The sequence below is a fragment of the Quercus suber genome, unplaced genomic scaffold (assembly GCF_002906115.3).
Source record: "Quercus suber isolate HL8 unplaced genomic scaffold, Cork oak 2.0 scaffold_100, whole genome shotgun sequence".
Lineage (NCBI taxonomy): Eukaryota > Viridiplantae > Streptophyta > Magnoliopsida > Fagales > Fagaceae > Quercus > Quercus suber.
In genome coordinates this window covers 195,119-211,104 of record NW_027069565.1, presented here as the reverse complement: position 1 = coordinate 211,104, position 15,986 = coordinate 195,119, and the positions used below count along the sequence as shown (strand labels likewise).

The 15,986-nt window shown below is 36.1% G+C and overlaps 1 protein-coding gene across 1 annotated transcript; it reads left to right on the top strand.

Moving 5' to 3' along the window:
- The first annotated feature begins 986 nt into the window (after positions 1-986).
- On the top strand, positions 987-12,922 carry LOC111992681 (uncharacterized). The gene is made up of 13 exons (XM_024024540.2): positions 987-1,264; positions 1,337-1,495; positions 1,588-1,836; positions 1,933-2,052; positions 2,738-2,818; positions 3,507-3,602; positions 4,648-4,743; positions 5,069-5,122; positions 5,203-5,406; positions 10,321-10,446; positions 10,937-11,002; positions 11,329-11,628; positions 12,090-12,922. Exons 1-13 carry the CDS (start codon positions 1,202-1,204, stop codon positions 12,564-12,566), a joined length of 2,091 nt encoding a protein of 696 aa, XP_023880308.1. The 5' UTR covers positions 987-1,201; the 3' UTR covers positions 12,567-12,922.
- The last annotated feature ends 3,064 nt before the right edge of the window (positions 12,923-15,986 follow it).

The window sequence follows — 15,986 nt, the reverse complement described above, 5'->3', positions numbered from 1 at the left end:
GAGTAATTCCAAAATGGTATTGTGGGATATAGAAATTTAATAAGGTAATAATGTCACGTGTCATACCCAAGGTCAAGGAGGCCAATACAATTCCGAGGAATCCATACACTTAGATAGTGAAGCCGAAGAGGTGAGCAATGGCCACGTCAATGGCACATTACCATAGGGGGCCACATTATAGAGGAAGAACTTCAAAGAGGGGGTTAGCCCTAACATGATTGGAGGGATGGTAGCTGCCACCACATTTAATACACCCTACCAAACTCTCTTGCTGCATTTATGTGGAGAAAATCCCTGAACAGTACTATATTGGTTGCCGTAACTTACAGAAGACTTGAGAGGGCGTCTGATGGGACAAACATTTGAGTAGTGGCCTGCATAATCAACAAATAGAGAGTCAAGATAAGACAAAAGAGGCTATATAATATAAGAGATCCTCCAAGGATGGGGAGTAGGTTCATCTGAGAATTGAAAAGAAAGCACTATAGCATTAAGAACCGAAATTGTATTCAAGTTTGAAAGGAATATAATCAAGAACTACCCTCCTCGGACTTTGACTGAGGAAGAATTTCTTTACATAAAACTTTCTTGTCTTTGTCTTCTTATCATCTTTCCCATTATGAGTGTTGTCCCAGTTATTGAAGCCTAGTTTTCAGTTTACTCTCTGCAAATTCATTGCATTGAGCTCTTTAGACCTGAATCCATTTACCTTTTGGGTTTAAGATCCAAAACCTGCCCTTACAGGTACATTGATAAAATATTTGTTAAACCAAAATGGCCCCTAAAATTCAACAAAGGGATTTTATTTATTTTTGTTACGTTACACCAACGAGTAATATACTAATACTAGGAAAGAAGGGAAAAAAAAAATCATTTATAAATTTAAATTTGACATAATTTTTATTATATATTAATTAATTAATATCCATTAGAAAATGATATAAATTTCTCTAATAACATCTTCGATATCATATCAGGAAGAAGTTTTGGTGTTTTGATTTAATTTGTTGACAAATAACTGAATAAAGAGAAAACGAACGTCCTAGACTGGTTGGCGAGTTTGGGCAGCCCGAACTGTTAGAGCTCACATCACACACAACACGGAGAGTCCATCACTCTCTCCGAAGATTGATTGAAGACTAGCTTTTACCAACTGCAGCTGAGTCCCGAGAGATATAGAGACTCAAAAAATTGAATCAGTATGAGGAAGCGAGATTTAGCCATTCTCATGCTCGCCTCTTTCGCCATCTTCTTCTCGCTTCAGGTACCAATTTCAACATCACTTCCAATAATTCTCTGTACAAAACCCTAACCAAACCATTTCATTTTCTTTCAGCACGAGGGCGATTTCTCATTCCGAGAGGCGTGGATGCATCTCTCCGATGAATACCCTATCAAATTCGAATCCGAGCGCCTCCCTCCTCCAATCGTCACGGACCTCAACGGCGACGGCAAGAAAGAAGTCCTCGTCGCCACTCCCGACGCCAAAATTCAGGTCCAATTTCACATTTTAATATGTGTTATCATGATCATTTGCAATTTGACAAATATTAATTTGCTGAAAAAATTTGTGTGATGCCGTGTTAGGTTTTAGAGCCACACTCGAGGCGCGTGGACGAGGGGTTCAGCGATGCGCGTGTGCTCGCGGAGGTGAGCCTCTTGCCTGAAAAAGTCCGCATTGCGTCTGGGAGGCGTGCCGTGGCCATGGCTGCGGGCGTCGTTGATCGAGAAAGGCCTGGACAGAAGTTGAAACAGGTCCTGGTTGTTGTTACCGCGGGTTGGTCCGTGATGTGCTTTGATCATAACCTCAAAAAGCTGTGGGAACACAATTTGCAGGTTTGTGGTTGTGATTTCCATTAAATTATTTGTAGTGGGGTTAACTGGTAATGGGTCTATTGTGAGTGAGTTCTGATTCTTGTTACTCATTGGCAGAATGATTTCCCGCATAGTACTCACCACAGGGAGATAGCAATATCGATTAGCAGTTATACCCTTAGGCATGGCGATGCTGGATTAGTGATTGTTGGTGGAAGAATGGAATTGCAACCTCATGTATGTTTTTTTGTTTTCTTCTTCTTTTGTAATGTAGTGCACAGAAAAGTCAGTAGATCAACTCATTGAAGTTATCTTTACTCTGTTTACTGTTAGAAATAGATAATGTTTTACATGGACTAAGGAAATGGACCCAATCTAATCGGCCTGTGATTTTTCATATGATTAAAGATCTAGAAAAACAGAGTGAAGAAGCAACAAATAATACATATAGTCATGGATGGCCTCATTAATATGCCTAGCTGAGAAGTTTGTGTCCTACCTTAGGAACACCATTGTTTTTTGTCCATCCCTTCAAAAGAATCAATAAAAAATTTGATTAGCGGATACAATTTTCTTTTAATTTATACATCCTAGACACCAAGGTATTGCCTGATCTTACTCAGGTCTTTATTTATTTATTTATTTTTATAAGTAATGGAAAAAATTATTAAAAAAAAAAAAAAAAACCTAGATTAAATTAAGCTTGTACATGCCAATCGGATTTTAGATTGCTGTTCCTGTAGTCCTTGTTTTGAGAACTCAATTCTTCGAGGAAATGAAAGCTAAACTCCTTTTTATGTTTATCTACGCACTTCTCAGCATTAACTATTTTTGGTATGGAACTTTATCTACGTGCAAAATTGAAGACTTGCAATATCACTGATCTTCAATGCACTTGCAAATATCTTTGTTACTGTTTCAGATTTTCATGGATCCTTTTGAAGAAATTGGGATGGCAGAAAAAATTGCTGAGCAACATAGAAGAAGTGCTACTGAAAAAGAGGTATATCATGTTTTTCTCACCTAAGGGTTTGTAGAATTCTCCTTGAGAAGTACAGTCTACAGATCCTGTCAGGCATAGTAAGAACTAAGAAAGATGGCAATAGGAGAACAATTAGTCTAATTGGACTCAAGCCATTTTTTCCTCAGTTGGTTACCACTCACTAGTTCAACCTCAGGTCATATGTTCTAAGTCTGAATATCATCCAATTATTTTATCAAAATTGAAATGTGTTTTTAGCCTTGTGGTTTTCCTCTATTTAGTTCATCAATTTTAGACACTTCTCAGTTAATTATCTTTATGGGCAAAGCTTTGAGAATCAGACAATTTAATAATTGGTGGAAGCTTTCACCTCCTGAAGTTTGGAAAGCAGAATAAGGAAAGAACTAGTGCCTCTTCAGGCAATTTTTAAATGGTGAAATGAGGCAATTTATTCTTTTTAGTGTACTTACCTCTCGAGTCTCGATATATTAGCATCCATGCTTTCTTTCCCAATTTCGAGCTACTCAATTCAATGTTCTATTTTTTGATGTATGGCATATTCAATACCAGAAATAAAACATGTGTTCAAGAAATAAAACATGTATGGCATATTCAGTTTTTTTTTTTTTTTTTTTTTTGTGACATTTCTCTTTATTTTCAGTAGTGAAGAAGATACATTGATACTTCATGTTTTGTTTGTCCTACTTAGGCTCCTGAGAACACTGGAACCGTGGATTTACGCCATTTTGCATTTTATGCATATGCTGGTCGGTCTGGTATACTTCGATGGGATAGAAAGAATGAGGTGATCTCTTTTGTAATTTCTTTTATCTTATATCTTGTTTGAGAATTTGTACGCCATTTTTTTGGGGAAAATGATATCCTATGCATAATCATATCTTAGAGTGGGAAGTAATGGGAAGGGGATGGAAGGGTTTAATGAGCCTTGTTTGGTTTTTTTAATTTTTTTTAAAGGGGAGGTGGAATGGTTTGATGGGATATGGGGTTATCTTATCCCTCCAAACCCTGCATTTTTAATTCGGAATTTGGAAGGGGAAGGGTTCCACTTATATTAAAAAAAAATTCAATTTTGCCCTTGATGTCAATTATATCTATTTATTTAAAAATAGCAAATGACACTCATAATTGTCAATTTATGTGAGACTATCCCCCCTCCTCTTTCCTCCCCCTACTTAATTCTTAAAAATCCAAATGAAGGGGAGGGATATCTTTTCTCCTTCCTCCTACTTAATTTTTTTTTTAAACATCTAAACAAGGTGAAGGGTAGCCATTCCCCTCCTCTCTCCTCTCCTTCCCCCCTTATGCTCTACTCTCCTCTCCCTTCAAACTTTGAAACACTCGGTTAAAGTAGCTCTTCTTTGAAAAATGGTTGTGCTGATTACTACTCCTTGATTTCGTCAATGAGCTCTAGAGCAAATTGCGCTTCTTCCTCTCTTGTAATGGGATGGAGGGTGAGGTCATGAATTCAAGATCCACAGAGTGCAAGTGTAACTTACCAAATTTAACCCAATGTTATTCACTTGAAATTATGTGCCACTCACTTTTGTTGCAAATTCTTGAGCTCTAGCTGAAATGGTAATTCCTCTTGCCACAAGAGTAGGTGAAGGGTGAAGCTATGGGTTTAAATCCATTGGGTGTGTGTAACTCACCGATAAAAAATGTTGCAAAAAATATTTGAATGTTCAAATTTTAATTTACTTTATATGTGGCTCGTTTGGCTGTGTTGCTGTCATGCTGGCATCTAATTAATTAGTAGTGCCTTCATACTTCCATATATATATAATTTTTTTTCCTTACCTAATTACTGATTTCATCTTTTGGTGGCTTAGAATATTGAAGCACAATCTTCCGATGCGTCACAGTTAATTCCACAGCACAACTACAAGCTTGATGTTCATGCTATGAATAGTCGTCATCCTGGAGAGGTAATCATTGAAGCTGTTCAGTGTGCATATGTTCTATGCATTGTGGTTACTTAATATTCTGATTTGCACTTACTTTATTCTAGCCTTTTAAATACAAAAATTGTGTTTCTGGCCTGAAATCTGACTGAAACAGCTTCCATGAGAGAATCTCTCTCTCTCTCTCTCTCTCACACACACACACACACACATTTTTGCATTTTATTTAAATTCTGTAAGGATACTGCTTTTCTTCTTCGTGGTTTTGACATCTTGTAAAATATATTGTTGGATGGCAGTAATTTGTCTAGGTTAAGGACATCTTCCTAATAATAGTGTCATATTGTAGTTTGAATGCAGGGAATTCAGAGAATCAATCCTTGGAGTAATGCCACATCACTGGGTAAGTATTTGAGTGAAAAATCATCATTGTTTTTTTAATATGATAGAGAGTGATGACATCATACATATTATTTTAATCAGGATAGGAGAGAAGATACTTTGTTGAAGCTGGGACACTTCAGGCGGCACAAAAGGAAAACCACGAAGAAAACAGCTGGAAAGTCCACAAACTACCCTTTTCACAAGCCTGAGGAAAACCATCCTCCAGGGAAAGACTCATCTAAAAAAATTTCAAACCTGATTGGACAGGCTGCAAATTATGCAAATTCAGCAAAGACTAAGAAGGTAAGATTTGCCATTTATCAATATATTGCCATTAAAATTATCATTAGAGGTTGGTTTTTTAGAAGATTTTCTAGATTGATGTCATCTTGACTGATTTTCTATTGTATCCTAAGCACACAGCCTGTGCCTGTGCTCTTAGGCCTTTGGTTTTTTCAACATTAATGAAGCATTATTACTTATCCAAAAAAAAAAAAAAACTCCCTACCATTAGAGGTTGCCTCTTGCTTATATTGTGTGCGTAAGAAAATGCCATCAACAAAAGATGCGTGAGTTGCTAAGTTGGTTCATTGTAGAAAATCCAAATAATATGTAGCAGTATGTTCCTTAGATTCTTTTCGATGGGTATCTAACAATATTTTTCATCCACTTTACCAATGAGCTGTAGCTCAAATGGAACATCCTCCACCAACTAGGAGATGGAGGCTAAGATCATGGGTTCAAGACTTAGTGCATATATAACTTACCCACAAATTATTTGTCGTGGACTTTCTGTGAGTAGGCTAATATGTATAGAGTGGTCGCCTTTGCCTTTTAACTTCTATAGTCTATGCTGTATGATTTATATTTTTGAGCTGGCGATAATGTGCATCTTCATCTTCATCTTCATCCAACCCCTTTCCCAGTGCAACCGCATTACATAAAATACCAGGATGCATCATCCTTTGTAAATAGAAGCATGGCTCCCCAGTCCTCTAGGGAATTACCCCATGGCCGCATGACTCATCTCATTTATAATTTGATTCCATTCTCGTAACATGTATCACTTTCTAGTCATATGATTTTACGAGATGTTTTTTTGGTGGGTACATGAATAAGGTAAAGGTACTAGTTAAATATTAGTATGCATTATTTCAATAAAATTAAATATCAAAAATTATATCCCCCCATATATATTATTCAATATAAGTAAGCCACATACCTACCCCCTTGTTACTTTGCAGATATGATAGGCTCTTTGTTTTAGAACCTAATTTTTCTCGTTTGTAATTCTTTAGGAAAGATTGCGTATCCTTCTGTATGCTTAATTAAACCTTTTATTTTTTTATGATAATTTGATAATTGGGGGGTGGGGGGATTTGAACCCTAGATGTTTCCATTGGAAACACCAAGAGGTGCCATTTGAGCTACAAGACTCTTGGTGTATTCTTAAAGCATTTTCTCTTAACATGGGAGCTTGGATATTAGAAGCACGAGATATTCAACCAAGTGTTGTTGGAAAAATTGCAATGTCATTAAGTAGTGGAGAGAGATGCACTAAGATATTTGATAAAAAGTATGGTAGTGAGTTTTAGGGGAAGGGGTTGTTCAGGGGTGGTGAGTGGTCCATATGGTGTAAAGCCTAAGGTAGCAAATTAGGAGCGGCTGGGGAAGTTTTTCTAGATTTATTAGATTTGAGGTGGGAAATGGCACTCGTATTAACTATAAAGCACAAACACAGCCAATTGGGTGACGTACATGTGTCTAACACATATCGGACATTGATACCGTGCAGACATGCCTGCCAGCGTGTCCTGTTTATCCAGATCATTTAAAAAAAAATCCAGATACTTTATTTTAAAAAAAAAGGAATACGGCCCAGACACAGTGGCAACACAGAATGATAGACACAGCAATGAAGGGGAAAAACTCCACATGGAGATCTCTCTCTCACTCTGGAACCATCACCTCTTGCTCCTCTTTTTCTCTCCCTCTCTCACTGTTGATCGGTGACTTTGGAACTTGATCTCAAATCCCTCCATCCATATTTTATGTTAAGTGCCCATAAGCTTGCCATATGTGTTTAGTTCGTCTAATAAAAAGTTGCCACGTCATTTTTATCATGCCATTTTATTAGATGAACTGAACACATGACAAGTTTATGTGGCACTTAACAAAAAATATGAATAGAGGGGCTATTGATACAAATAAAATATAACTTCAAGGGGTAAATCCAAATTCTGAAACTTTAGAGTGTAAAATTCAAAGACCCCTAAACTTCAGGGGTGTGTTTTGCACTTTAGCCTAACTTTTATGCTATAACTTTTATCACAACTCTGATGTGGCAAACTATGAGTGATTGTATATCACTTTTACATGAACCCATCACTCAACCACATCCACATCAAAGTTGTGACAAAATTTGTGGGTTGTGGCACAGAAGCTTTGTCCACGCATGTTCCCTTTTTTATATAATGAACACTATTAGTATTAGCACTCTTTTCTGAGTTACTACGTTTATTGTAGTTATTTTTTCTCTTGACTTGTACTTTTAACATTATTTTGTAGGTATCAATGTATTTCTTTACTATTTACTATTGCTTTAAAATGAAATCTAGATAGTTTTTTATTCTTATTGATGGCTAATACTTAATTTTAAAACTAAAATAAACAAAAATTATGTCCAAAAATATATGAAATAAATATTAATTAATTATTGCCGTATTCTTGACATATTGTATCCTAGTTTTTTTCAAGAAATGCCAGGTTGCCATATCCCGTATCATATCATAACCCATATTATGTTGTTTGTTTTTGGCATGATTTATGGTGCTGGTAAAATGTTCTAAATGAGGCATTCCCAGAATTCTATTGAAGTGTGTGGTCTAAAATGGCTTATGCGGCAGGGTGAGCTGGAACAGTGTCAATTTTCATAGGGATTTTACCTTCACTAGAGTTCTAGATTATTTAGTGTTGAAAGTTTTTTCTTTTTTTCTTGATATAATCTGTTCTTTTAAGATAAGGAGTGCAGGTGAAGGCAGGAAATGATGGACACCATACAGAAGCCAAGTTTCTGAAATTTTATTTTTTTATAGGCAAAATTTTTCTACAATGTTCTACATGCCAATAGTGATTCATCCTTCCCTTGGAAAAATATTCGGAGGGTCATGGTCCCCAAAAGAGTGGCATTTTTCACATGGACAGTGGCATTAGGAAAGATCTAGTGAGGGACAACGTAAGGAAGATGAATATAGTTTTTGTGGATCGGTGTTACATTTTCAAGAAGAGTGGGGAAACCATAGATCATGTACTATTTCATAGTGATATCACTTGAGGATTGTGGTCGATGCTGTTTTGTCCATTTGAGATCTATTGGCTTATGCCTAATAGGGCATTGGATTTTTAGCTTGTTGGAAGGGATGATTTGGCTGGCATTGGAATATAGATATTGGGAATGCAATCCATTGTGATGTGGTGTACTTGGAGAGAAAGAAATGCTCATACATTTGAAGAGAAAGAGAGGTCAATTTTGGACTTGAAAATGCTCTTTTTGCACTGGTAAGAAAGAGTGAATTGATCCAAGTGGAGGGAATGAAAAAAGGAAGAGGAAGACCAAAAATCACATTAGTAGAAGTATTAAAAAAGTGCATGTCAATCAAGAAAGTAACAGAGATTATGGCTTTAGATATAATAGAATGGAGGAAAAAAAATACATGTAACCGACCCTAACTAATTTGTTGAGAATCCATAGCCTATCCCAAAATTTTGGGACTAAAGCTTTGTTTTTTTTGTTGTATTGTCAGACGAGTACCTTGACTGGTCATTCCTTCTCTAATCTGTTTGAATTTCTTGATTTGTTTAGTTTTAGATGATATCTTTTAGGTGTATCTCTTCCTAGGAAGCACAGGTGCTCTGATTGGGCCAGCACACCCTAGTCGGATACGCATGGACACGCAGTGCAGCCACGGACACGGCTGCACACATGTCCAGGGCTGAACCTTTTTTTTTTTTTTTTCCAATTTGGGCTGATTCGGTCTGAAACAGGCCGATATGGGCCAAAATAATTGTTAAAAAAAAAAGGGTAAAATACTTCATCAAAACACACTGTTTTGACAACCTACTTTAAAGAAATAACCCTAAAATCATCTCAAAGTCTCTCTCGTTCTCTCCGTCTCCTCTCTCTCTCTAACCCATGGCTCCAGCAGTCCAGCTCTCCCTCATATTCCCTCCATCCCTCACTTTATTATCTACTAATGCTTTTAAATTGGTATATGTTTACCATTATATGAAAAAAAAATGCTTAGCAATATATAGAAAATAAAAATAAAAATATATTTAATAATTTATTAATAAACGTATCCTGCCGCATCGGTATCCTATTTTTTCACAAATTGCTGTGTCACTGCACTGCACCAGCACCCGAACCTGAATCCGCACCCGTGCTTCCTAGATATCTTCTCTTGTATGCCTCCTGAATACTTGGGTTCTACCCCTGTTTAGTGCTTTTTAAATAAATTGACATAAATTACAGAAATTTATGATAATATTATTTTACAAGATAACACTATACAGCCCTGTTAAAGTATTGGGTTTATGTTGATGTAATGGCCCAATAGGCCCAGTTATATTGTAAGTCCATATTGGGCTAACCCTAGCTTCTAGTCTCTATATATACCCTGTTAAGGGTTCACTGTGATTGATGACTTGAGTATATAGTAAAAATGTAGCTTCTAGGGTTTTATTTTTTGGATGTAGGCCGTTGGCCTAACCACGTAATCCTTGTGTTCTTTCTCTTTCTTGCTTCCGCTTCTCTATATTTTTTTTTCTTGTCTTTAACACCTCAAAAGGAAAGTCTTTAGCTCCCGCACTGGCCTAATGAGCCATTGCATGTATGCCTTGAAGACACTGGAATGCTTTTTATGAGAGTCTGACATCATTAAGTTTCATGCTTTGGACTTGAGTTGAAAATTAATGACTTGGTAAGTTAAAATGAATTGGGGTAAGCTTAAGAAAGTATCTAAACCAGTATTTCCCAGATTGCTTTCGCTTGTTGTATCCACATGGGATTTTGAGCTTCATATTTGTGAGAGTATTGACCACCAAGTCTTCTTCTGGCTTGGTCACCTTATAAATGTATATCTTGCTTATTCACAACTAAAAGAAGAGACTTGTATTTTACAATTCCCTTTTTATATCCTGTTTTACTTGCTGGTGCAGCCAGGACCTTATATTCCTACCATAACAAACTACACAAAGATTTGGTGGGTTCCTAATGTTGTTGTGGCTCATCAAAAGGAAGGGATAGAAGTTCTTCATTTGGCATCGGGTCGCACTGCTTGTAAGGTAATTAGCACAGACAGACACACATTCCGTCAAGTTTTTTTTTTTTTTTTTTTTTTTTTTTTTTTTTTTGAAACTCAATGCATAGATTAAAAAAATTGCATTAACAAGATATGCATTTTTTCCCCTCAGCCTCTTGGCTTAAGATCAAGTATGGAACAATTATGTTGTTGCTGATGTGAAGTTCTCTCCTGAGCTGTTAAACTTCTTACAGTATATGTACATGGTGCAATTAGAACTATAAAATGGCCAACTATTCATATTTGTCAAGTAAAGCACCCTGTTTTTTAAACAGCACTTCAATAGTCTAATATCTAGATCTTATGTCTTCAGCAAAAAAAAAATCTAGATCTTATGCATATGTATACAATATTTAACACCTTCCTGTTAACAAGTGCCATTTTGGCTACATTACATTTGAGTTCTGTCATTTTATTGTCATATTATCTTTAACAATTCCAAGGTTTTATGTGAAATTCATTGATTTCCACAGCTTCATCTTCAAGAAGGTGGCCTTCATGCTGATATTAATGGTGATGGAGTCCTAGATCATGTCCAGGTGAACTTTTGTTTCTTCTCTATCTCTAGTCTCGTCTCAATTTCAGTAGGTTCTACAAAACTTTGTAAATTTATGAGAAATCAATCAGTTGGTGTTTGAAATTAATGCCTCTTGTAGTGAGTCATATCTTGTACAAGTTCTTTTCTTTAAGATACTTATGCATTAATACTAGCCAAATAATTTCACGTTCTATACTTAGGATGTGGTTAGTCTTGTCCCTAAATTACTGAATTCATCTAAATTTTCCGTGAAATGATGACAACCATTTATTACAAGCTGTTGGCTAGATATCTGGGTAATAAATGTCAAATCTATCATCTTTTCAGGCTGTTGGAGGAAATGGTGCTGAGCAGACTGTTGTTAGTGGATCCATGGATGTGCTGCGACCATGTTGGGCTGTTGCAACCTCTGGTGTACCAGTACGAGAACAACTCTTCAATGCTTCAATTTGTCATCATTCCCCCTTTAACTTTTTGCAACATGGAGATTTTTCAAGATACTATGGCCGAACAGCAGATGTGAATTCTTTAGAGGTAGCAACACCCATTCTCATCCCAAGAAGTGATGGTCATAGGCATCGTAAGGGAAGCCATGGTGATGTTATCTTCCTGACAAATCGTGGGGAGGTATGCTGCTAATCTTGATACATTGCCTTCTATTGTTCTCCCTATTTTGAAATTGGATCAAGGGGTTTCTGTTCTGGCACCAAATCAAAGTAAACTTTTCTGTTTCTGCCAAATTATACTTCACCTGGTGGGTCCTGAACCCACAACCTCATCCTCCACCTTAGGAAGGAGGTGCCATTTGAGCCAATGCACTTTGGTCTGTTTCAGTTTATTATAGCATTTGGAGGCAGAAATATGGCCTTTATGGCAAGAGAGGTTGCCTCTAAAAGCTGATTGAATCTAAGTTTTTATAGCATACAATTGGTGCATTTTTTTTTTTTGGTGGAATTTTATAAATTATGCTCATCATGATTAATGGAATGGGATTATTGTGTACTGCGTACTAGTTGAACACCTCCTGTAGCATTACCCTGCATTACCGTTTCTCTGAATTGGAAACTCGAATATTCTATTCCTTTCAGGTAACGTCATACTCCCCTGGCTTGCATGGCCATGGTGCTGATTGGCAATGGCAGCTCTCAACTGGTGCTACATGGTCAAATCTTCCGTCTCCATCGGGTATGATGGAAGCTGGTACGGTGGTCCCCACACTAAAGGCCTTTCCCTTGCGTGTGCATGATAATCAAGAACTGATTCTTGCAGCAGGAGATCAAGAAGCTGTAGTGATATCCCCTGGAGGAAGTCCCTTAACAACAGTTGATCTTCCTGGAACACCAACACATGCCCTTATCTGCGAGGACTTCTCAAATGATGGACTCACTGATCTTATTGTTGTAACCCCTAGTGGGGTATATGGCTTTGTCCAAACCAGGCAACCAGGTGCCCTGTTCTTCAGCACACTGGTTGGTTGCCTTATACTTGTGATGGGAGTCATATTTGTCACCCAACACTTGAATTCCATTAAGGGGAAACCTCGCCCTTCATCTGGTCCTCGGTGAAACTAGTGTTACACTAATTGAAAATTGACAGCAGCTGATAAGAGAAGCAAACATAATGGTAGAAGAATTGAGTGAAAGTTCTCTTCTAAACCTGGGGAGCAGTGTGGGATAAAGGGGATTTGGGAAGAGAAAGAAGGTGCAGTGGTGTCTGAGTTTCTGATGACTTTTTGCTTCCCTTCGTTCAACTTGTTTCTACCGTGGCGGTTCATTTACTTTGTAGGGGAAGTTGCTTTACAATTTATAAATCTTATGTTGTCAGGGACTTAACAAATCGAGGTTTTCATGTAGCTTAAGAAATGTCCATGCATATAGAAAATTTTGGGATATAATTTTATAATATATTTGTTTCCCTTCTATACTGTTTCTTATCCCAAAATTGCTGATCTCATCCTTGGAACCTACCAGCTGCATTTGTGGAAAACTTATTGCTGTGATTAGTGGTTTTGGATGCCTTGTCTGCGGCAGTACCTTTTTTTTTTTTTTTTTTTTTTTGGTTGAATGTCTGCGGCAGTACCTACGATGCACTTGAATTAGAAAAGGTATGCTGTGAAAGGGTTGAGCTTATTTTCAATTCTTTCTTTTTTAAGGAACTTATTTTTATTTTAATGAGACACTGTTATATCACTTATTAATTAAATAAAATGTGAAGATTAAGGCATTGTTTGGTTTGTCACTTACTCATATCCCAACACTCATAATTCAAATCTCATCACTCAAACTCATATTCTAATATCTCACAACTCTAACTCAATAAAACTCATAACTCACTCTTATGCTCGTTTGGCTAAAGATTTTTACAATTATCTCAAATTCAAAAACTGACATTTATGTCACTCACTAGGTCCCATATAGCATTGATTACATTGCAAAAGAACTACAACGGCAACAGACTATCCGCGTGTAATACCTCTCTCCTCTTCATGCCCTTCCTACAAAATCTCATCAACTTCTCTTTCCATTCTCTCCACAACTCCCACAATACATGGTTATAAATATTGAGACATTGTTCATAATACCATGGTTCTAACAAAGGAACAAGACAGAGAAACTTCTAAAATAAAATAAATAAATAAATAAATAAAAACAAAAAAAGAGGCATAAACATAAAGAGTAAAAGAAGGGTATTCAAGAGTAAACAAGCATTCACAACCAACATAGAGAGTAAACACAAAGCCAAAAAAAAAAAAAAAGGTAGAACCCAGTAGCTTCGGGCATGTAAACAGATGGAGAGGGAGCATTTGGGCCTCACTTGAAAATGGAATTGGTGAATAGAGCTTCGTTGGAGTTGGGCCTTGTGCTGATCGGCGGAACTGGAGCAAAAGATTTTCAAATGGATTACAAAAATGCTTTTGGATCGGGTTGTGCTTGTCTTGTGGGTTTGGGAGAAGGGAAAAGGGAAAGTGATGAAGAAGAGTATGGTCTGGTGGTTAAGAAAGTAATGAGGAAAAATATCCATTGCTCACAAAAGCCTGCAATGATGGGACGAAACATTGCTATGGGACCCATATTTGTTGGAAATTTACAAAACTACCACTGATAACTCAAAACTGTTAACTTGAAAACAACCTCACCGTGTTTCCAAAATTGCTCACCCCATCACTCAAAATTATGAGATATTATCACTGAGTTAATGGTTTGGAAATTCATCCAAACAAGCATGCTACTTGTGGGCTCCATCGATTTTGAGTTATGAGTTAACAAAACTACTCAGTTCAAGGAAATCCAAATAATGTGTAAAACTTACTACCACTTGTCATTGTATATTTAAAATAAAAGAATATATTTAGTTTAAAAAGTACTGGAGCTAAGTCAAACCTGTTGTAAGATTAGGTATAGACTTGGAAGTGTTTGCAAATATTTAAGTTGTGTCCTTCCAAAATGGCCTAATGGCAAAAGAAGATTTTTTTTTTTTTTTTTTAATTTTTGTGATAAACGAAAATATGGTTATTAGTGCAAAAAACGTTATTAGCACAAAAAACAAGTCAATAGAAATATTTTTTTGTGGTCACGAAAATAAACTTATTAGAGCAAAAAACGTTATTAGCTTTTTAAGAGTGGACTCATTTTCAATGCATTATATATTTAACAGATTGTCGAAATTAAACTTTGCAAAAAACGTTTTCTTTTACGTTATTAGCTTTTTAAGAGTGGACTCATTTTCAATAGTAACTTTGACATATTTTTATTTCTTTTACTTTGACATAATTTTATTTCGTGTAGAATTTGAATATGAACGACACACATTATGAGTGAATGACGTGCTATCAGTGCGACCAAGACGTTGTCTTGCACTTTTGAGACAATGGACCCATTAATTCACTTACAACACACGTTGTTTTGATCTTTCTCAAAAGTGGGTTGGACTTATGGTTAAGGACACTATACAATGATGGTCACGCCCCAACGGTTTGTTGTTATTGGGAACCAGAGATATAGGGTCATAGGCTATATCAAAATGGAGTGTATCTATAATAACAATACATCTATAATTTTGGATTATTCTGCATTAAAAAGTGGAAATTAGAATGATAAATAAGAAGAATTTAGGTATAACATTATTGTCGATGCCCTTTTTTAGAAATGTCGACCTTACTATTTATATTTCATTCTTGAGGCTTGACAATTATTGATAATTGTTGTAGGACGTGTGTCATTGTTTCGATCTTCTGAGACAGTCATATCAATGCATTGTCACTTCTTTCTTCATTTTTGGATTGTGATTGTTACCTAGTTGAGCCCTATGTCCTTTCGTTTAATTTGTTGGTTAACTATAAACCGATTGATCAACTAATGGTTGATTGCCACATAATAAAGACATGCCTTAAAATTTTAATTTACCTATGTCATTGGCACACTCGTTATTTCTCATACCACACATGTCATTTAGCAATTGGCCAATGCTAGAATTTCTCATAAACACAAGTAATATATGAATGAAGAATGCTAAAGATATTACAACATTTACTACATAAATTTTACAAATTGATATGACAAGGGAAGTCATTAGTGAAATTCAACAACATGATAAATGAATATTTGAATCACTTTTATTGTGATTGGTGATACATCAATTTATAAAATTTCATATAGTATGTTATAATTGTGAATCAATTTTATTGTATTCCATGATAAAACTATTCAAGGGAATAACTTTACATAAGCAGACACAAAAATGTAACACAACTTGTAAGTGCAAATTCCTATACAAATATAAGTACATGCCCTACAAATAATATAAGTACAAGATAAGTAAAATAAGATAGGTTTAAAGTTCATTGGGCTTAGACACTAACATAGTAAAATTTAGAGTAAACTTCACTCAATGGTCTTGAGATTTAAGTTAATATTAGTCAATTCCGAGATACTTCAAAACTGATTAATTTAGTCCTCAAACTCGACTTAGTTCCTAAACCATTACTC

What these genes read in the sequence shown, in the direction of transcription:
- LOC111992681 (XM_024024540.2), top strand. Translation starts at nt 1,202, where the DNA reads ATGAGGAAGCGAGATTTAGCCATTCTCATGCTCGCCTCTTTCGCCATC. An exon ending in GAATGGAATTGCAACCTCAT is followed by an intron (nt 2,053 to 2,737) that starts GTATGTTTTTTT and finishes TTACTGTTTCAG; the next exon opens with ATTTTCATGGATCCTTTTGA. An exon ending in GAAGTGCTACTGAAAAAGAG is followed by an intron (nt 2,819 to 3,506) that starts GTATATCATGTT and finishes TGTCCTACTTAG; the next exon opens with GCTCCTGAGAACACTGGAAC.